General features: G+C 34.3%; 1 protein-coding gene across 1 annotated transcript in view; it reads right to left on the reverse strand.

Annotated features, from left to right (window-relative positions):
* The window catches only part of TSLIG3B (tRNA splicing ligase complex subunit 3B), a 38027-nt gene that overhangs the window by 8974 nt on the left and 5799 nt on the right, over positions 1 to 23254 (reverse strand). The window contains exons 2-6 of the mRNA XM_022587512.2: positions 20753 to 20898; positions 19475 to 19609; positions 13720 to 13898; positions 10548 to 10628; positions 9831 to 9947 (exon numbers count right to left, since the gene is read on the reverse strand). Of these exons, the coding sequence (XP_022443220.2) occupies positions 9831 to 9947; positions 10548 to 10628; positions 13720 to 13898; positions 19475 to 19609; positions 20753 to 20898 (658 nt within the window). The remainder of the gene's footprint in view (positions 1 to 9830; positions 9948 to 10547; positions 10629 to 13719; positions 13899 to 19474; positions 19610 to 20752; positions 20899 to 23254) is intronic.

Consider the following 23254-nt stretch of genomic DNA (forward strand, 5'->3'; position numbering starts at 1 on the left):
CTGCTCTAAAAATAAAGAATATTAAAACATTAAAAAAAAGAGCAATGAGAAAAGAAATAGATTTTTTAAATGGTGCTGCAATGAACTGTTGTCTATTTGTAAAATAATAATAATAATCAACATATAACTAAGGGGATTCCAAATACAATAAAGAGTTCATTGTTTAACTATAAGCAACTATATGCCAATAAAATGGACAACCTAGAAGAAATGGACAAATTCTCAAAAAGATACAAGCTTCCAAGACTGAACCAGGAAGAAATAGAAAATATGAACACATCAATCACAAGTACTGAAATTAAAACAGTGATTTTAAAACTTCAACAAACAAAAGTCCAGGACCAGATAGCTTCACAGGCGAATTCTGTCAAACATTTAGAGAAGGGTTAACACCTATCCTTCTCAAACTTGCAGAGAAAGTAACAACCCCCAAGCTCACTCTACAAGGCCACCATCACCCTGATACCAAAACCAGACAAAGATATCACAAAAAAAGAAAATTACAGGCCAATATCACTGATGAATATAGATGCAAAAATCCTCAACAAAATACTAGTAAACTAAATGCAACAACACATTAAAACAATCATACACCATGATCAAGTGGGATTTATCCCAGGGATATAAGGATTCTTCAACATACATAAATCAATCAATGTGATACACGACATTAACAAACTGAAGAATAAAAACCATATGACCGTCTCAATAGATGCAGAAAAAGCTTCTGACAAAAATCAACACCCATCTATGATACAAACTCTCCAGAAAGTGGACACAGAGGAAGCATATCTCAACATAGTAAAGGCCATATACAACAAACCCACAGCAAACATCATTCTCAATAGTGAAAAACTGAAAGCATTTCCTCTAAGATCAAGAACAAGACAAGGATGTTCACTGTCTCCACTTTTATTCAACATAGATTTAAAAGTCCTAGCCATGGCAATCAGAGAAGAAAAAGAAATAAAAGGAATCCAAATAGGAAAAGAAGTAAAACTATCACTGTTTGCAGATGACATGATACTATACATAGAAAATCCTAAAGATGCTACCAGAAAACTACTAGAGCTCATCAATGAATTTGGTAAAGTTGTAGGATATAAAATTAATACACAGATATTTCTTGCATTCCTATACATTAACAATTAAAGATCAGAAAGAGAAATTAGGGAAACAATCCCATCTACCATCACATAAAATACCTGTACTCAGGAGGCAAAAGACCTGTACTCAGAAAACTATAAGATATTGATGAAAGAAATCAAAGATGACACAAACAGATGGAAAGATATACCATGTTCTTGGATTGGAAGAATCAATATTGTCAAAATGACTATACTACCCAAAGTAATCCACAGATTCGATGCAATCCCTATCAAATTATCAATAGCATTTTTCACAGAATTAGAACAAGAAAATGTTACAATTTGTATGGAGACACAAAAGATCCTGAATAGCCAAGGCAATCTTGAGAAAGGAAAACGGAGCTGGAGGAATCAGGCTCCCTGACTTCAGACTATACTACAAAGCTACAGTAATCAAAACAGTATGGTACTGGCACAGAAACAGAAATATAGATTAATGGAACAGTATAGAAAGCCCAGAGATAAACTCACATACCCATGGTCACCTAATCTACGACAAAGGAGGCAAGACTATATACTGGAGAAAAGACAGTCTCTTCAATAAGAGATGCTGGGGAAACTGGACAGCTACATGTAAAAGAATGAAATTAGCACATTCCCTAACACCATACACAAAAATAAACTCAAAATGGATTAAAGACTTAAATGTAAGACCAGATACTATAAAACTCTTAGAGGAAAACATATGCAGAACACTGACATAAACTGCAGCAAGATCTTTTTTCATCCTCCTCCAAGAGTAATGAAAATAAAAACAAATGGGACCTAATGAAACTTAAAAGCTTTTGAACGGCACAGGAAATCATCAACAAAACTAAAAGAAAACGCACAGAATGGGAGAAAATATTTGCAAACAAAGTGACTGACAAGGGATTAATCTCCAAAATATACAAACCGCTCATGCAGCCTAATATCAAAAAAACAAACAACCCAATCAACAAATGGGCAGAAGATCTAAATAGACATTTCTCCAAAAAAGACATACAGACGGCTAAAAAGCACATGAAAAGATGCTCAATATCACTAATTATTAGAGAATGCAAATCAAAACTACAGTGAGGTATCACCTCACACTTGTTATGGCCATCATCAAAAAATCTACATACAACAAATGCTGGAGAGGGTGTGGAGAAAAGGGAACCCTTTTGCACTGTTGGTGGGAATGTAAATTGATACAGCCACTATGGAGAACAGTATGGAGGTTCCTCAAAAAACTAAAAATAGAATTACCACATGACCCCGCAATCCCACTCCTGGCCATATAGCCAGAGAAAACCATGATTCAAAGACACATGCACCCCAATGTTCATTGCAGCACTATTTACAATAGCCAGGTCATGTAAGCAACCTAAATGCCCACTGACAGACGAATGGATAAAGAAGATGTGGTACATATATACAATGAAATATTACTCAGCCATAAAAAGGAACGAAATTAGGTCATTTGTTGAAACGTGGATGGATCTAGAGACTGTCACACAGAGTGAAGTCAGAAAGAGAAAAACAAATATCGTATATTAACGCATATATGTGGAACCTAGAAAATGGTACAGATGATCTGGTTTGCTGAGCATAAATTGAGACAGAGAAGCAGAGAAAAAACATATGGACACCAAGGGGGGAAAGTGGTGTGGGGCGGGAGTGGTGTGATGAACTGGGAGATTGGGATTGACATGTATACACTGATGTGTATAAAATGGATGACTAATAAGAAAAAAATATATATTTGATAGTGGAATGGACTTGGAATCTTTGATCACCTAAGACACTTCCTTGAACTTTCTGTCTAAAATAATATTCAGTAATTCTTTGCCAACTGCTGATCTTAATGAACTAAATAAGGCTTTTGTCTTAGCTTTCTTAATAAGTTATAACACAGAGAAAAGTGTATAAGTCGTAAGTTTAACTATAAACCTATGACTTATGTGAGTTATCTGAACTCCCACTAGTATAACCACTACTCAGATCAAGAAACAGAACTTTCCCAGCACCTCGGAAGCCTTCCTTATACTATTTCCTGGTCATGACCCCTGCCTTCTGCTCCCATAATCACTACTACCTTCACCATAAATTTGTTTTGCCCAGTTTTGAATTTTTTAAAAAGAAACCATACGATGTATATCATTTTATATCTGCCTTGTTTTGCTGAATATCGCTCATGAGTTTTATTTCTGTTGTTGCTTATAGCAATACTCATTTTTATTGTCTTCTATATTTTATTATATAAATGCAAAATACAGTCTAATGTTGATGAACAAAAAAAAGAAATCCTGGGCATGGACTGACTTCGTGTTAAGAAACCCATTACAGGCAGGGAAAAAACTGACAAAATGAATATATAAGGTCAAGAATTTGTATGCAAAAAAAAAAAAAAGCACATGAAAAGATGCTCAATATCACTAATTATTAGAGAAATGCAAATCAAAACTACAATGAGGTATCACCTCACACTTGTTAGAATGGCCATCATCAAAAAATCTACAAACAATAAATGTTGGAGAGGGAGTGGAGAAAAGGGAACCCTCCTACACTGTTGGTGGGAATGTAAATTGGTACAGCCACTATGGAGAACAGTATGGAGATTCCTTAAAAAACTAAAAGTAGAGCTACCATATGATCTAGCAATCCCACTCATAGGCATATATCTGGAGAAAACCATAATTAGAAAGGGTACATGCACCCCAATGTTCACTGCAGCACTATTTACAATAGCCAGGACATGGAAGCAACCTAAATGTCCATCAAAAGAGGAATGGATAACGAAGATGTGGTACCTACATACAATTAAATATTACTCAGCCATAAAAAAAAATGAAATAATGCCATCTGCAGCAACATGGATGGACCTAGAGTTTATCATAGTAAGTAAGTCAGGCAGAGAAAGACAAGTATCATATGATATCACTTATATGTGGAATCCAAAAAAATCGTACAAAAGAACCTATTTACAAAACAGAAATCGAGTCACAGATGTAGAAAACAAACTTGTGGTTACCAAGGGGGAAAGGGAGGGGGGAGGGATAAATTGGGAGATTCGGACTGACATATACACACTACTATATATAAAATAGATAACTAATAAGAACCTACCTTATAGCACAGGGAACTCTAGTCAATGTTCTGTAATGACCTATATGGGAATAGAATCTAAAAAAGAGTGGATATAGGTATATGTATAACTGACTCACTTTGCTGTACAGCAGAAACTCACACCACACTGTAAATCAACTACACTCCAATAAAAAAATTAATTATAAATTTTTAAAAAGAGTTCACTGTTTAAAGTTTTATTTTAAACTGAAAAACTTAACCATATTATAGACTAAAATTTCTGCACATCAAAAGACATAAAACAAAAGACCACTGGGGAAAATATTTTCAACAAATAAAGCAACTAGCTAACTTCCTTAATATATAAAAAGCTCAATCAGAAGGAAAACAGGAAGACCTTAAGGGGAAAAAAAGACAAGACACAAATAGAAATTTCAAAAAAGAGGAAATTCAAATGACTAATAAGCTTATGAAAAAAATTCAACTGTACCACTAATAAAAAATATACAAATTAAAACAATTTAGTCTTTTTTAACCATCAAGTTAGCCATAAAATTGATAATATTCTAAATATTAAAGAAGCTAAAGTGAAGGCAAAATTTCATTTACCCTACTTGTAGGAGCTTAAATTCATACAAACTTTGTAAAAAACAATTTGGTGATGTGAATCAAGAGCATTAAGAGTCATAACCTTTCACACAGTAAATTTCCATTTAGGAATCCCTAGGAATCCATGGGTTTCACATCTGCAGACATGGAGGGCTGATTGTGCAGTTACATGGGACAACATGGATGAACCTTGAAAGCATTATGCTAAGAAGCCAGACATAAAAAGCCACATATTGTATGACTCCTTATATATATGAAATATCCAGAACAGGCAAATCCAAAGAGACAGAAAGTAGGTTATAGTAGTGAGTGTCAGAAAAGGAAGTTGAAGGTACAGCAAATGACCACTAATAGGTGCATGTTTCTTTTGGCGGTGAGGGAAACGTTGTGGAATTAGATAATGGCACAGAATACAGTGAATATACTAAAAACCACTGAACTGTACACTTTAAGATGGTGAATTATAACTCAAAAAATAAGAAATAAATTAAAAATTAATTTTAAAAGGACACCAAAATAGAACTTTTAGAGATATGGGACAATGATCACAATATATTCAGTAAAAAAAAAAAAAAAAAGCAAACTATAGAAGTATACTCAGTCCTATTTCAATACCAGCAAAGTAACAGAGAAATCAGATTAACCATACTAATAAACATGTATAATCTTTTTGAAGGGCAACTCTAGAGTGTGCATCAAAAGCATTATAATGCATATTCTTTGATCAAGGAATTCCACTTTTAGGAATATATCATGGACATGAACAAAAATTTAGCGCCAAAAATTTCATTACAGGGTCAAAGGAGACAAAATTAAAGGAAAACTCAATGTCAATCAATAGAGTATATCTGTATGCAAAAGATTTTAAATGCTGTAGAACAATATTTGATGAGTCATTCAACATCAGACATATGAAATAGGGAGAATAAGATAAAGATATATTAAATTTAACAAGAAAAGAAAACTCAGGGTATAAATGTATATACTCATATAATCAATTGAAAAGGATGGCATGAAAGGCCAAAATTTGACCTATACTCTGAGAAAAAAGATATTTAAAAAATCTTCCGGACTAAGGGAAAAACAACAAAAACACAACCTCCTTGTCCTAAAACATGATGAAAAAAGACCAAGATGAGAAGATATCAAGATATTTCCTAAAGGTATTTTCTCAAACACACTATTTTTTTCAAAAAATACACATATACTACAATAAACAGAATGGAAAAAGGGGATACAGGTAAGAAGGGAACCAACATCTCAGAAAATGCAACTGGGAGCCAAAAATAGGGGTTAACTGTCTATTTGTGGAATAGTCTATTCTTCCAACCCCTGGTGCCATGTTGCCACTCCTCCTCCTCCTCTGGCCAAAGGAGAATAATGTATAGAAAAAAAAATGAGGCTTCCCTTCTTGAAACACTGAGCAGCTACAGAGAAAAGACTTCTCCAAACGAGCATCAGGAATTTCCACAGCACAGGAGGCAGCTCCAAAGTCTGACATCAACAATCCTGGTCAACGACTACAGTTCCCAATCAGTTTTTCAGTGTCTTCTCTTAAATATGGACAACAAAGGACCATCATGATTTGAAGAAAGCCACGACGAGAGAGAGACCAAAAAAAACAAACCAAAAATTGCCCTGGGAGAGACAGAAATAAAGGGGGAAAAAAAAAAACTTTAAAAAAAAAAATTTTTCATCCCCATTGAAGAAGATAGCACGTTCATAAAACAAGAAAAAAAAAACATGAAAAAGGAAAACACAAGAAGCAAAAAGAATTCCTGGAAATGAAAAAATGATGGCTGAAACAAAAATTTAGTGCCAAGCACAAAATAAAATTGAGGACATTTCCAAGAAAGTCAATCAAAAAGGAAGAGACAGAAAATGAGAAAAAAAATAAAGCAACTCAAGTGGATCTATCCAGGGGGTCTAATATCTGAATAACAAGAGTTTCAGAAAGAGAAAACAAAAGGGAAGAAATTAATAAAGAGAAATATAAAAGCTAAGAGTCTACAGATTGAAATGCCCACCTAATGTTTAGCACAATGAATTCAGGAAGACCCAGACTGACATATGCTGTGAAATTTCAGAACTCCAAGGATAAAGAAGAGAGCCCAACCACCAGGGAAGTCCCTGTTTTTCTTTAATTAACAATGATCTTTTTTTCTTTTTTTTAACAATGATCTTTTGATGTTCCTACTACCTGGTTCCTTGCAAAAACTCCTATATATCCTGGTTCCTCCCTTACCTCTTCAGGGCAGTCCCTCAGAGTCATCTGAGAGGCTGTCTTCCAGGCTTAAGTCCTCAGCAAGTCTGTCAAATAAAATGTAATTCTCAAAAAAAAAAAAAAAAAAGCAGAGGGTCCAAAAGCTCCCAGTGAAAAATAAAAGGTCATTCAAAAGGACAGGCAATGGCACTGGGTTTCTCAACAGCAGCACTATATGCTAGAAAACAATGAAGCAATGCCTTCAATATTCTTTTTTTTTTTGCCTTCAATATTCTTAGAGAAAAATGTTTTCCACCTAGAACTTTATATTTACCTAAACTATCAATCAAATGTGGCAGGAGAATAAACATTTTCAGAATTCAAGGGTTCAGAAAAATCACTCCTATGCACCCTTTGTTAGGAAGTTATTTGTGGATTTACTACGGCAGATTGAGGGAATAAACAATGAAAGAGAAGGCCATGGAATCCAGGAAATAGTGGAGTAGCCAAGGATAGGCACGCAAACAGCCCAAACTGCAGTAGAAGGATACAAGCTTTTAGGAGGGAAAGTATAGAAAAGAGGACTCATTAGAATACTTGATTTTTAAAAGTATATTTAAAAAAGAGAAAAAGAAAAGGAAAAAGCAGCAGCCGCATATGATAACGAAATACAATGCAGGAAAAAAATAAACTCCAATTAGAAGACACCTGGTAAACAGAATGGCTCCCCCGAGATCTCCACATCCTAATCCCTGAAACCTGTGAATATGTCACCTTGAAGATACAGATGTGAGTTAAGTTAGGAATCTTGAGATGGATAATCTGGGTAAGCCCAGTGTAATCACAAGGCTCCTGATAAGAGAGAGACAGCAGAAGGCGTGTGACAATGGAAGCAGAAGGAGAAAGAATGGAAGATCCTACACTACTGATTTTGAAGATGGAGGATGAGGTCATGACTCGAGGTACACAGGTGGTATCTGGAAGCTAGTAAATGCAAGGAAACAGATTCTCCCCTGAAGTGTCCAGGAGGAATGCAACCCTGCCAATACCTTCATTTTAGGACTTCTGATCTCTAGATCTGTAAGAAAATAAATGTGTATTATTTAAACCACGAAGTTTGTGGTAATTTATTACAGCAGCCATAGGAAACCAATGTGGGGCACCACATGGAGAGAGAGACCGCCTAAGGGCCAAGATGACAAGTGAAGCACCCCAAGAAACAGTTAGCAAAACCTAGACATGTGAGGCAACCGTCTTGGATGTTCCAGCCCAACCCAGCCCAGGTATCAGTTGAATGAAGCTGCATAAATGACCCCAGTTGATACAATATGGGGGCAGGACAACTATCCAGTTAATCCAAAGAATGTAATAATAATATCTGAGAGTAACAGGCACAGATTTACCCTCCTACCTGAAACAACTATAAAACTGGACAACCCACGTGAACCAGTGATTTTCAGACACTGGACATCAAGGAGCACAGGACACAATGATCCCTCAAACAGGGGAAGCAAATATTTTCCTATAATTGTCCCAGCTTACAGTCTGGAGTGGAGGATCCCAGACGCCGCCTGGGTACAGATTACAGGCATAAAATGGGAATGATGGGTGACAGCTCTCTAGAAAACTACCTGAAGAGATCCATATTTGGGAATGCCCCCACCCTCCAACGCCCTCTTCAACTGGAACACACTCCACAGCCTTAAGCCACCTTTAAGGTTTGTTCAGGCATCAGTGCTACCTGATTCATTCCTAAATCCTTCTTTCTTTCTTTTTTTTTTTCTGAAGAAAAAATCAGTATTTTACTTTTTCGACAGTCCAATAAAAGGATTTAGACATACATCAAATGGGAAAAAAGGGTTTTAATCCCTCTGTGGAATAGGAAGAGAGACATACTATACTGGAAAGACTGCAAAGACCATGAGGAGAGAAACCAGAGAATACGTGGCCTCAGTCCCATCATTTCAGAACACAGTAGCAGCTTGTCTGTTCATTTCTTTCCTCTCAGCCTGGGTGACCTCTCACAAGCTTAACAGTAACAGCGAGTCTAACACTGCTTCTGAGCAGGTGCTTTCTGCAGACAGGCGCTATTTATCAGAGATTTAGACAGGATAACATTGAGGAGTGATGTGTTACTTTAACCAGACTGCAAAGCTGAAAAGGAATAATGAACCTCACATTAGTTAAATAAACAAAGTGACAGTAAGCACAATAAGCAGACAGGCATGATGCTTACAGAAGAGTCGCCTCTTTTTGTGTACAGTGTGCCACATTGCACTTGCTGTTCAAATATATGTTTTAATAAATGTCCTTTAATGTGTACATGAAATAGGGTAGGCATTCAACTATTTGTTGAATGAAAATAACAATATATTATGTATAAAGAAAAATCTGATCTCATATCATCAGAAACAGATTTTGTCAACCGCTACTTTTGATCTTTTGGACCAGACAGATCTTGTTGTGAAGGGCTATCCTGTGTACTGTAGGGTGTTTAGCAGTAAATCCTTCTTTCTTGACCAGTTGCTCACTATATTTATCTATCACATATGATGCCTTCTTTTATGTATATCCTTGCATAAATCACAACATCTATGAGTTTTAAATAAATGTGAAAGATATGGGGAGAAATTAAGATATTTGCAAACAGGGACTTATACAAGACCAGGATCATTATTTAAGACCAACAGTTGGCCTGGGCAGGAGCTTCAGACAGAGTGATAAAGTGCAAATGTGGCATCGTTACCTAACAGACAAGAGAGCCTGAAGAGCTGTCACAGAGTACCACCTACAGGACACAAATGGAAAAACAGCCTTACCTTTGCTCTATCAGACCATCCAAAGGACTGCACTGTTACATCTAATCGTTTCATCAACATCCGCCGACGGCACTCATATTCACAGGAAAGGGCATCGTTGATTCTTTCCAGTTGTTCCTAAAGAATTTGGAAACAAAAACCATAACCTTTAGACTCATTATGCACAGAAAAGAAATTTCAGAATTGTGGTCCATACTTCCTATTAATTCAAAAGGTGGTACTTGATGGTCATTTTCTGATCCCATGAGACTTTACAGTAAATTATTTAAATAAAGATATTTGATAGAACATATAAAATATTCGGAAGATACTAAACATACAAATTAAACTCTACAATTGGTACAGTTTACCTGATCTTCAATCAAACATGTTAATTTAAGTAAAACGTCTACTTGCAAAGTAGTCTGAACCTATAAGGAAAGAAAATACCAACAACTTCCCATCTTGTTGGCGCTGAGCTACTACACTTTTCAAATTACAACTATGCTAACATATTAGGCACTATAAATACTTTTGGCCAGGTTTTTTTTTTTTTAATTAATAATCTGAGTGAAGAAATGTTAGGACCTACTGTTCTAGAATATCATTCCATTTTAATTCTCCAATATAAAAAATGCATGCTACACACTGTAAAATCTAGATGTCCATCTATAAAATTAAGTCATATTCACTACTTTAATTACATAAAGCTAATAAAAACGTGGGGGGATGACTTACCGCCTGTTCCAGATTTAAATCAATTTTCAGCAGTGGTTTTCCCACGTGATTTTTCTGGACTTGTGAGAGAATATCTTTCACCTAAAATTAAACATAAAAGATTGTGAAAATGTATATCCCTAATTTAAAACGATCTTATTCTTGCTTAAAACGCTTTGAATGCTAGAGAATTAATAAAATGTTAAAGAGAAATAGTTAAAATATACCTTCACATAATAGGAAAGAATATCACTACAATGCAGAGTATCTTTCTCAAAGAAGCATTAGTTACATTAATTCAAGCTATAGCACACCTTTTCCAGAGGAAGAAATAATGTACATGGACAACTAAAGAAGTAGCTACTAAAAGGTTTTATTAAGAGAATCTATAATTTATATGTGAAATAAATTCAGAGTTTCTTCTTAAGATGGCACGCTCTTACATGCTGACAAATTACTAAAACCTTTGCTGAGTATGTTGGTTTTACTCCATTAAATATTCTGTACACATTCCATTGTTCAGCAAGACAACAAAGGAGAGCAAGCCCTCTCAATTAGTCGCCACATACACATTTCATTACTTTTGCAAAGCCACTGATTTGAATTACTTGAAACATTTTTATTTTGGTGAACAAGATTTAGACATTCGCTTTTGCTTCAGCAATATCAGAGGTCATGAAATATTTACAGTTGCTTAGTTATAAAGTAACTAGAGAAAATAATCAGGAAGAGTTCACATTTTGAGGAGTATGAACCTTATTTAATGTTGGGGGACCTCTTTTAAAAAGAATTAAAAATTATGAACACAAAATTAGCTTGGAAACTGGTGGTGGTAATGGGAAGTGACTGTAAATGGGCACATGGTTTCTTCTGAGAATGATGGAAATGTTCTAAAATTAGATTTTGATGATGTTGTACTCTGTAAATATACTAAAATTCATTGAATTGTACACTTTAAATGGGCGAATTTTATAGCACTTAAATTATATCTTGAGAAAGCTATTTTTGAAAAATGAGCTTAGAAAGAATTTGTGCAAATTAGGGGGTCCCAAAGCTTAAGCTTTACATCACAGTAAATCTACCACTACAACAGTGATTACTGACACTACTCTTACACATTGAAAAGAATTATTATTTTCTTAAAACATACCATTTCTGTAGATTCCTCACTATTGCAAATACCTTCGATTTTGATATTTCATATACTACTAAAAGTTTTAGTCATAACCCCTTACTCAAGAGGGACTCTGAATGCATGCTTAAGTTTCTCACATATAATCACATTCCCTGTATTTCAACATTAGATAACAGTTTTAATAACTTTGAGAATTACCTGTGATAAAGGGAGTTAAGAGCAGACTCTGAGGTTGACCACCTGGGTTTGAAACTCCAGTCTACCACTACTACTACTTAGAAACTTGCTTGTCTAATTTATTAAATCTTTCAGTGCCTCAATTTTCTCAAATGGCTGCTGTAAATAATAATATTACTACTTCATTATAGGTGATGTAAGAATGCAATGAGTTATTACATATAAACATTTAGCACAGTAAATGCTGTATGTGTGCTGTTAATATTACTGTAATTACTTTAGATTTACATTTGAACAGATTTGAGCTAAAAGATAATGATAAATTTCCTCCCCAATGATGACGAAGTGTCTTCTGGACACATCGTACATAGAAGAAAATATGGAAATTTTTGCTTTTGATAGGAACTGAATGGAGAAGTAAGTCATTATAGGTAAATATTTAGCCATGATGGCCATAGTAACTACTACCTTATAATTAGCCTGCCAGCACTTGAACACAGGCATTACAGCCTGCTTTAAGCAGGGAAAAGAGGTTTGGGGGTATTTTTAAATTCTAACTGAAACTCATAAAAGGAAAAAACCTCTCTGGGATCAATATGTGTAAGCACTGGGAGATTAGGAAGAGTCTAGAAATCTGTCTCAATTTGAAATAGCCCCAGATATTTTAGCCAACCCCAGATCATTCTTAATCCAGAGAAACAAATTCTGAAGAACAATTTATTAACTCTACACCAGTGTTTCTGAGCTGGGATTCATAGGCTTATTCTTTGGTTTACAAGTTCTAGGGGAAAAAAAAAAAGTTTTTATACTGTGTTTTCATCTTAATGATACTAAAATTCTCTGACATTCAGTAAGACAAACCTTTTTATTTTTCAGTTCATAAATTATCAATGCAAAGAGTACTTTATTCAAGAATTTAGTTTAAAACAGCATGTCTAAAAACAGAGTTTTAGTACCTATTCTTGAGGGTGAGAATTTTCTTTTCCTTAAAAATGAATCTTGTATTATTCCCCTAGAGGAATCCTACAAAACCTAGGAATTAAGCCAGAATTTGGTCTGTGAGAGTATCATTCTCTCTAATTGATGGCTTGACTGGGAACAAGGATAGTTTAATAACTGAAAAAAAAAAAAAAAGCTAGAAGTACACAGGTTTTAGTTGTTTTTAACTACTCCATCAGGGTACTCATTCATTTATTCACTATACAACAAACATTTACTAAACACTTATCCACCAGGAACTGTGCATTTCTTTGCTCACTGCCAAAGACAACCACACTGCAATTCTATTAACAACATCCATTAAAAAGAAATTTAGTTTGCCTTTGACTTCATAGGATAACTATACTTCTTTCATTATACCGTAATACAACCTTGTTTAGAAAAGGGACCCTTATATTTGCAAAAGGATTTCTATCAGGGCAAACCTTCACAAAGCCTAGCACTCACTCATTAAGATCTGATTCCTGAATATTACTTATAGTCAAATTAGGTCACATGCATATTAACTCCAAATCCAAAATTTAGTTTACACGAAGATAAATGTTTCTTTAAATAGAATGTATATCTTGTACTTAAAGGAAATACAGTTGACCCTTGAACAACATGGGTTTGAACTGTGCTGGTCCACTTATATGTGAATTTTTTTCACTAAATAAAATTACAGTACTATCTGATCCACAGGTGGTTGAATTTACAAATGCGAACTGCAGATACAGAGGGACAACAGTGAAGTTGTATGTTAATTATCGACTCTGCAGAGGGTCAGCACCCCTAAGTCCCACATTGTTCAAGGATCAACTGTATTTTCATTTTTAATTCAACATTTACATATCAGCATTTAACTGAATTTGGGGGAAATGAAAAATAAAACAAATACAATACCTTTGATTCCACTTGGTTCAGCATAAGTGGAATGTCAGAAGTTGTTGACTTGGGAATACCAAGGGTATCGCAGATAGCTTGAACTTCCTGATAAATTTCACTATTTTTATCTAATTGAGAATCTTTACGTTTCTTGTTCTGTAATATCTGTAAAGCTTGAAGCTCTGTACTTAAAAATACTATAATAAGAAAAGGGAAAAACAAATAATGTTAAAATGCACAAGAATGCTTTAAAGATCCCACTTCTGGGTATACATGCAAAGGGAAAATCAGGATCTCAAAGAGATCTTCACTACCATATTCACTACTGTACTGTTCATAACAGCCTAGATTTGGAAACAACCTAGGTGTCCTTCAACAGATGAATGGATAAAGAAAATGTGGTATATGTATACAATGGAATTATTATCCAGCTTTAAAAAAGAAGAAAATCCAGCCATTTGTGACAACATGGATGAACCTGGAGGACACTGTGCAAAGAGAAATAAGCCAGACGCAGAAAGACAAATACTAATGATATCACTTTTATGAGGAATCTAAAACAGTCAAACTCCTAAAGTAGAAAGTAGAATGGTGATTGCCAGGCCGGGGAAGCAGGAAACAAGGAGTTTAGTTAAATATAAATTTTATATTCGTTAAATATAAATTTCTGAAGAACTGGTGATCTGTTTTATTGAAGTTTTATAATCAGAGGGACCGGGACTTCCCTGGTGGTGCAGTGGTTAAGAATCTGCCTGCCAATGCAGGGGACACAGGTTCAATCCCTGGTCTGGGAAGATCCCACATGCCGCGGAGCAACTAAGCCCGTGTGCCACAACTACTGAGCCTGCACTCTAGAGCCCACGAGCCACAACTACCGAAGCCCATGCGCCTAGAGTCTCTCCTCCACAACAAGAGAACCCACCGCAATGAGAAGCCCGTGCAACACAACGAAGAGGAGTCCCCACTCGCCACAACTAGAGAAAGCCCGCGCGCCGTAACTAAGACCCAACGCAGCCAAAAAAAAATAAATACGTTAAAAAATCAGAGGGACCTTGGCATAGTCCTCATAAGCAAAGTTTGATACATACTGGTTATATAAGATGAATAAGTCCTAGAGATCTACTTTACAGCATAGTGCCTATAGTTAACAATACTATATTGTACACTTAAAAATTTGCTAAGACAGTAAATCTTACATTAAGTATTCTTATCACAAAAAGAAATAATAATAAAGAGGGCAGAAGGAAATTTTTTTTTTAAATAGTGCCTACTTGCAAAGAGTTTAAAGCCTAGTAGGAGAGACCCACCTGTACTTCAACAATTTTAAAATGCTTAAGAATGTGTAAGACTGATAAAATATTCTCTCTCTGATATGCACAGCTCAAGCCAGGGGAGAATGTATAGCTTTAACTGATCTATTAAGCAGATTGAGCAATTTGAAAAACTGCCTTTAAGACAGACCACCCCAGGCTGTTCACAAGTCCCTTTCACTGTCACATTTTATTTCATCCTTTCAACAGCCATATTTTTAAAAATCATTCAAAAATCTTAGATGGAAAAAACAAAACAAACAACACAAAATGGAAACAGACTCATATACACAGAGAACGAATAGGTAGTTGCCAGAGAGAAGGGGTGTGGGGGTGGGGTAGAATAGGTGAAGGGGCTTAAGAGGTACAAACCTCCAGAAAGAAAAGGAATCAGCCATGGGGGTGTAACACACAATATAAAATACAGTCAATAATACTGTAATAACCTCGTATGGGGACAGATGGTTACTAGATTTACCATGGTGACCATTTCATAATGTATGCAGATGTCAAATCACTATGTGGTACACCTGAAACTAACAATATTTTATGTGAACTCTATTTCAATTAAAAAAAACCTAAAAAATATCATTTTGGAAAGCAAAAAATTATCTTAAATCATTACAGTCTTTTTTAAAATTAACTTTTACAACAGTAAAGATATTAGGGTTTGTTTTTGTTTATTTAAAGTTATACACACACACAATTTAATACAACAGTTTCAACTTCAGCTGAGCAGAAAAAATATCTGAGAAATTGTTTAAAAGTACAAGTACCAGGGTCCCACCCTCAGAGATTCTGAACCAGTAGGTCTGAAGTAGGATCTGGGAATCTGTGTGGTTTTAGACCCAAGGTGACTCGCACGGGCAGGCAGGATCGAGAGCCACTAATTTAAGATTTTTTTCATGTAATCTATACACGATAGTCTAAAGAACCCACAAAAAGTTAAGACCAACATGTATCAAACTTTGCACATGAGGACTATGCCAAGGTCCCTCTGATTTTTTAACTTCATTAAGCAGATTACCAGTTCTTCAAAAATATATTTATATTTTGTGCAGAATCATGGCTGAAGCCTGTCTTTGTTCTATGGAAACATGCTGTATATAACAGTACAAACAAGAGTTCAGTCTAGTATTTAAAATGCTAATCCTCACAGATGGGAAATAATACAGTGAAAAGTCTTCTTCCCACCACAGATCCTCAGATTCCCCCTCCCCAGAGGCAATCACCAGTGTTAGTTTCTTGGGCATATTTTTAGGCACGCGCATGTGTGTGTGTATGTATATATTTAGTATATGTCTCTACCACCTATGCACTTTTATTTCTTTTATAGAAACAAGAGCATACATGTTCTGTATATTTTTTATTTACCAATATATCTTAGAGATCATTCCATATTTACACATTTTATCTACTCTCATTCTAATGGCTATAGAATGGTATCACTGCAAAGATGTACCATTTCTATTTAACTACTACAAACAATGCCATAATGAACATTCTTTTCATATATCTTTGTACAGTTAGTATGAACTCCTAGTCATTGAACTGCCAAGTCAAAAGACAGGTGAATTTTAATTGTGTTACTGAAAATCTGCCTTTGCAAAAGATTGTACCAATTACTCTCCCACCACACTCCAACGCCTGTAGTATATGAGAAGGCTTACTCCCCCCAAACTTGTATTATGACTTTTTTTTTTTTCTGGTATTTGCTAGTCTGGTAAGTGAAAAATGGTATCCTTTTTTTTTTTTTTTTTGTAACTCTTTAACTCTGGGGTATAACTGTGTATCTTTTCATGTTTAGAAGCAATTTTTTTAAAACTTTTTTCTGTAGAATGCCTGTTCATGCCTTATGTACTTTACATATTTTTCCAGTGAGTTTTTTTATTTATATTTATTTTTTTGGCTGTGTTGGGTCTCCGTTTCTGTGCAAGGGCTTTCTCTAGTGTGGCAAGCGGGGGCCACTCTTCATCGCGGTGCGCAGGCCTCTCACTGCCGCGGCCTCTCTTGTTGCGGAGCACGGGCTCCAGACGCGCAGGCTCAGTAGTCCAGTGAGTTTTTATCTCTATAAAAGCTCTCCACATAGTAAGGAATGTGGCCCTTTTCATTTTACACACGTTGCAAACAATTCTAAAATAACATGAAGAAGCTTATTATATCAGTATGTTTTAAAGGTAGTCAAACTAAAGATAAAGATGAAATAGATGCTGGTAAGATTGTGAATTGGTATAACCTTTCTGGAGCAAATTATGGCAATATATCTAGACCAGAGAATTTTTTTAAATGTTCATGATCTTTGTCTAAGTAACCAAAAATATGAACAAAAAAATTAATTTAAAATAGAAAAATTGGGACTTCCCTGGTGGCGCAGTGGTTAAGAATCTGCCTGCCAACGCAGGGGACACGGGTTCAAGCCCTGGTCCAGGAAGATTTGACATGCGGCGGAGCAACTAAGGCTGTGCGCCACAACTACTGAGCCTGTGCTCTAGAGCCCGCAAGCCACAACTACTGAGCCCACACGCCTAGAGCCCATGCTCTGCAACAACAGAAGCCACCACAATAAGAAGCCCACGCACCACAACGAAGAGTAGCCCCCGCTCACCGCAACTACAGAAAGCCTGCACGTAACAAAGACCCAACATAGCCATAAATAGATAGATAGATAAATTAGAAAAATCCAAATACCCCCAAATTTGAAATCTGTTAAGTAAAAATGCCCATAACATAGAATGTTATGTAGCCAATTTAAATTATTTTTTCAAAAAATACTAAGTGATGGGAAAATGCTCACAATACATTAAATGAAGAAGAGGAAGAGCAGGAACTACATCTGTAACAGATCTAAATCTTATTTAAATATGTGTGTACAAAGGAAAAAGAGAAGGAAAAGGAAATACACTGAAAAGTTATTCATGATCCTCTCTGGGGAGTGAAATTATAAATTATTTTCTTCTTTTCATATTTATCTACTTTGTAAGATTTCTATGATGAGCATGTATTTTTTCAACATGTAACATAAAATTTACCATTCTAACTTTTTAAGTGTACAGTGGCATTAAGCGCATTCACACGGTTGTATAACCATCACCACCATCCATCCATCTCCAGAACATTTTCATCTTCCTCAACTGAAACTTTGTACTCATTTAACAATTCCCCATTTCACCCCACCTCCTGAGCATGTATGTTTATAATCAGAAAAAACTATACCAACCTCTCTTATATCTCCTCTTTACTTTTACTTGGACCAGAAACTTATATTACTGTTATTGCTGAGCTTCTTAGAAGCAAAGGCAAAAAGGGAAACATGATGATTTACACAGTTCTCACTGACTAACATAAAGAATTACAGATTACCTATATCTAAGGTAAGGGTAAGGTAATCTAAGGATTACCTATATCTATATGCAAGTTCCTCATGACCAGTGCTTCTTACCTTCCTTTGTGTCCCAATACACCTAAGGGTTACTGTGACCTCCCATTAGTAACAATGGTTCATTAAATCAGTGACTTACACTGAATGGGAGGAAGACAAGGAAATAGTGTAAGAAATGGGGGAAGGGCACATAATTTTTATCCTCCCCAAAACAAACAAGATAATTCAAATGTCAACACTTCCAACACCACCAGTAGTTAAACACATAAACATGATTTCTGCTCTAATGAAACTAACATTTTAACACTAGAACATAGAGGAATATATCACATGCATCTTCTTATAAATGGTACAACCTAAAATAATAGAAATCTTCAATAATAGAAGATGTTAGAAAAATTCTTTCAAATAGTCACCGCTTGTAGAACTTCCAAAATAGCATGAAATTAAACTGAATTTAAAAAAATTTTAAGGGAGCCAATATAAATAAATGGATGTTATTCATAGTAATTGTTTAGATATAGGTAATCTGTACTCCAAATTCACCCCTGATGAAAATAGGCCACACTCACTAAAATTCAAGTGGCACAAGGGCACAATTTTTTTTTTAAACTGATACATCCCTAATGCTTAGAGCAGTTTCTGGTACAGTAGAAAGGGATCAATGAATATTTTTGAACCATCATTCAGTGCCTATCATCTAATAATCTGCTTAGCAGCCTAGTTTCAGAGAGTTTTAAGATTAAATAGCAGTTTGGAGATCACCACTTTAGCCAATTAGTCATAAATGTAAAGAGACGAATTAGGTGAAGGAAAAATTACTGAAGTACCATACAAGTCACAAACACTGGGCATTCTATATTGGCCAAATAAATCATAAGTGTTAGAAATCTTAAAGAGTACATCAGTAGAATTTATACATTTATATAAAAATCTCTTAGTTTCATATTTTAAGCCAAATATTAAAAACTTTCTAATACACAAAATATCTAATGATTCATTAAAGTTCATAAATCTTGACTTGAAAATAACACAAACCAGATTAAACACATGCATTTAAATTGTTCAAAGAAACATAACTTACATAGAAGTTTCAAACAGTCATCCTTCTTTTTTAAACGGTCTTTAATATCTCCTGATACGAGTACAGAATATGGACATGCCATTTCTTTTAAAAAGCCACTTATCTCAAGCTGGAAGCTTTCTAGATCATCTTTCCCTTTAAACAAGAAAAGGTATAAAACATTTACTAAATATTTACCATGTAATCTGATACTATCAAATCTACCACTAGTTGATTTTAATTTTATATTCAATTCCAAATTTTCACTTTGACATTAAATCCTTAAATGTGTGACCCCAAAAGCTTAGGTCAAAGTAACCAAAACATATTTCTACATATGGAAAGCAACACTTAAATTCAAGAACATAAGTATCTAATCATGAAATTATAAATATTTTTATATTTAAATCTCTGATATCTTCCAATGGGCTTTCCATAAAAGCAGATAAAATGGAAATATTTTATGTTAGTAACTGAAATATTAAAAGCATTATTATGGCTATAATTATTAACTGGCTTCAGAGCAAATGATCCATTTCTATTGTATTTCTATGGATTTAGATAATAAATGCTATCATCAAATTAAGCCTCAGCGCTTATCTTTCTTTCATCATCTAATTATGTGGGAACTTGTGTCATAAGTTCTGAATTCAGCTTATTTTACTTAGCTTCAAGTGAATTCTATTAGATTCGGCAAGGAAAAAAACAATTTAAAAGTAAGGACAGCATCAGAAGGGAAGGCTACTGGTCTCCTAGCAAATGCCCCCACAAATTTTATTTTTCATTTTATTACACGTCTGAAATTCTACCAATCAAAGACCCACAAGAACTCCAGCTACCAATACAGTAGTGAATTAAATAAACCTTGTGAGCTAGTACAGAAGTTTTTTATAAACGTATTCCTATGTGAATCCATGTCCTGAGTTATAGGTTTGGTAATACAACTTAAATTAGGGATTAAATATATGCATACTTTAGGGAAAAGAAACACCTTAATTCAAAATAAGCAGTATTCAAAACTTAAACTTTTTAAATAACCAAATTCAGACTCTTCTTTTTCTAAAGAACAATACTAAGTTCAAGACAGCAGATAAACAATATTTATAATTTTATATAAATTTAAGAACCAATTTTGGACTAATCAATATAAAATTTAATCCAAAGATATTTAAATCACATATTGAAGTTGTTTGTAGTAATGACTTTTCTTTGTACAGTGAGCACATTATAGATAAAACTGTAAATCATAACCTATCATTTCATTTTACTAGTAAACAGAAAAGTAAATAATGGCAATACCAGCTGAAGTGATACTTTCTTCCAAGTTGCACAATGATTTTATTTGAGAGCCTAACCAAACACAGAGCTCTGAAAATTCAGGTGAAGATAGTCCACTCTCTGCTGCCTTTATAAGGGCTTGCTCTTCTAACAGTGGTCCCTTATACCTAGAAAGGAAGATATAAAAGGTTAAAACAAACAAACAAACAAAACCCTAATACACCTAATACTTTTTACTCAACGTCTGCTGCCTATCTTTGTAAATAAAATATTATTGGAACACAGCCAACAACTGTACCCATTTACAAACTCTCTCTGGCTGTTTTCCTGTATTTGTGACAGAGACAGTGTGGCCAGTAAAGCCTAAAATTTTTACTATCTGGTCTGTTACAGAAATAGTTTGCTGATTTCTGCTCTATATAATTAACATTTGACTTTGTTTTAAAATTTTTTAGTAAAATTATCAACCAATTTTAAGATAAATATTACATATAACAAAGTCAAATAGAATAGTCTAATAACTATAACTTTTCTTATTCTTATAAGAATAAGAAAAAGGTAATATAGTGAAAAAAGAACAGATGCAAATTTAAATTAAAAAAATTAAAACTGAGGACATATGAGATTTTAACCTTAACCATTTCTTTTATAATTTTATACTTTTAAACACTGCTACAAAGTGTATTTGAATAGAACCTTAAATTTTCAAACCATTTTTATATATTACCTTAATTGAATTTGATACCAGTTTTCTACTTTTACTGTTCTTTCTGTAACTGAGCTTTTTTTTCCCCCACATTATTAAACTTGTAAGTTTTAGCACAGTTGATGGGTTTTAATCCATTGCATTTACTTTTCTTTTGATACTCAAATTGTCCTATCTCTGATTAGTGGGAGCGCATTCATGTTACTCAATGAGTCCTTTGACTTGTCCCCATTATTCTTTGAATATTTTCCTTGCTTTCTATGACAATATGTTCCTCCCCTATACCTTTTAATCAGCCATTTCTCCAAGAAGCCCTGATTCTCTTCAATGGTATTTAGAATACACAATCTGGTCGTAAAGGTTAATCACTGTATCTGTACCTTTTTAAAAGAAATTATATCAGGAGTTCACACTGCTATTTCCAGTTCAAATTTAGAATTATAGGGTTTTTACCTATTTTGTTTTACATTTTTATCTATTTTTCTCTTACAATGAAAATTCTGTTTTTTATGACATTTACAGAATCCTAGTAAATATAAAAATAACATAAATTACACAGTCTCAGAATAGAAAAAACAGCATTATTACTAAAAATAAAATTAATGAAAACAATTTATATTTTTATCATTAGGATAGATTCCAGTAGGATGTATAGAAAAACAACTCCTTTCCATGTGATTAAACCTCCTACTCAATACACTGATAGATATTTTTTTCATTTTGCTTTTAATTTTTAGGGATTTGTCTCTTTGTTTTGATTTCATTTTAATTTTGCTTTACAATTATGTAAAACATTTATACGGTTTCAAAGTCTAAAACAAAACAAGGTACATTCAGACAATTCTAGCTTGCAATCTTAATACTGTTCCATCTAGTACTTTGTTTCCTCCCTTCCTCATAGGAAACCGTATTTATTAGTTTGGGGTTGTCAAACCACAATGTTTTAAAATATAAACATATATATACACAAAATATATATATATATAAATGTATCTTTTTTAGATAAAAGGCAGCCTACTATCTACTGTTCTATTCCTTTTTTTAAACATACACACGCACAGACACATATTTATATATACTAGAGATCTGTAGAGATACTATTCTAACATTTTTATAGTTGTATCCACTGTCTGGATATACCATATTTTATTTGCTATGCCCCCACTGAAGGACATTTTGGTTTTTTGTAATGCTTTGCTATTAAAAAAATTGGGCAAATTTTTGTCAATGTATATCTGGGATAGATTTCTAGAGGTAGGATCACTGGATCAAAGGGTAAATGGCTATCCAACTTTGCTGGATAATGTTAAATTTGCCTATACAGGGGTTGTACCACTAAAGTAGAAGAGTATCCATTACCCATAACTTACCAAACATTTGACTCATGTCAAACATTTGGATTTTTGACCATCTGGTATCTCAGTATAGTTTTAATTTACATTTCTCTTATGGCACGACTGTACATCTTTTGATATGTTTAAAGGCCATTTGCGTTTCTTTTTCTCTAAATTCTCTGGTCATATTTCACGAAGGGTGAGTAGTTTCAAAGCCCCATTTTGCAGATAAGAAATTAAGGCTCAACAAGGTTAGGATACCTGCCTTAAGTAGCAGGCCAGATGAATATTCCAATTCATCTACTCTTTACAGCAATGATTTGAAGTTATTATTATCCTAATTCTGTAGGACCAGAAGATAATATGAGAAGATAAATGACGACACTCTGATTTAAATCCAGATTTGACCCCAAATGCTCCATGTGAACTCAAACTTCTGTCTACACGAATAAGGAAACAAAGTAAATAACCTGGCCAGGTGAT

The sequence above is a fragment of the Delphinapterus leucas genome, chromosome 2 (genome assembly GCF_059928025.1).
Source record: "Delphinapterus leucas isolate spDelLeu-1000000601 "Yukka" chromosome 2, BTC_Dleu_Yukka2, whole genome shotgun sequence".
In the NCBI taxonomy this organism is placed as follows: Eukaryota; Metazoa; Chordata; class Mammalia; order Artiodactyla; family Monodontidae; genus Delphinapterus; species Delphinapterus leucas.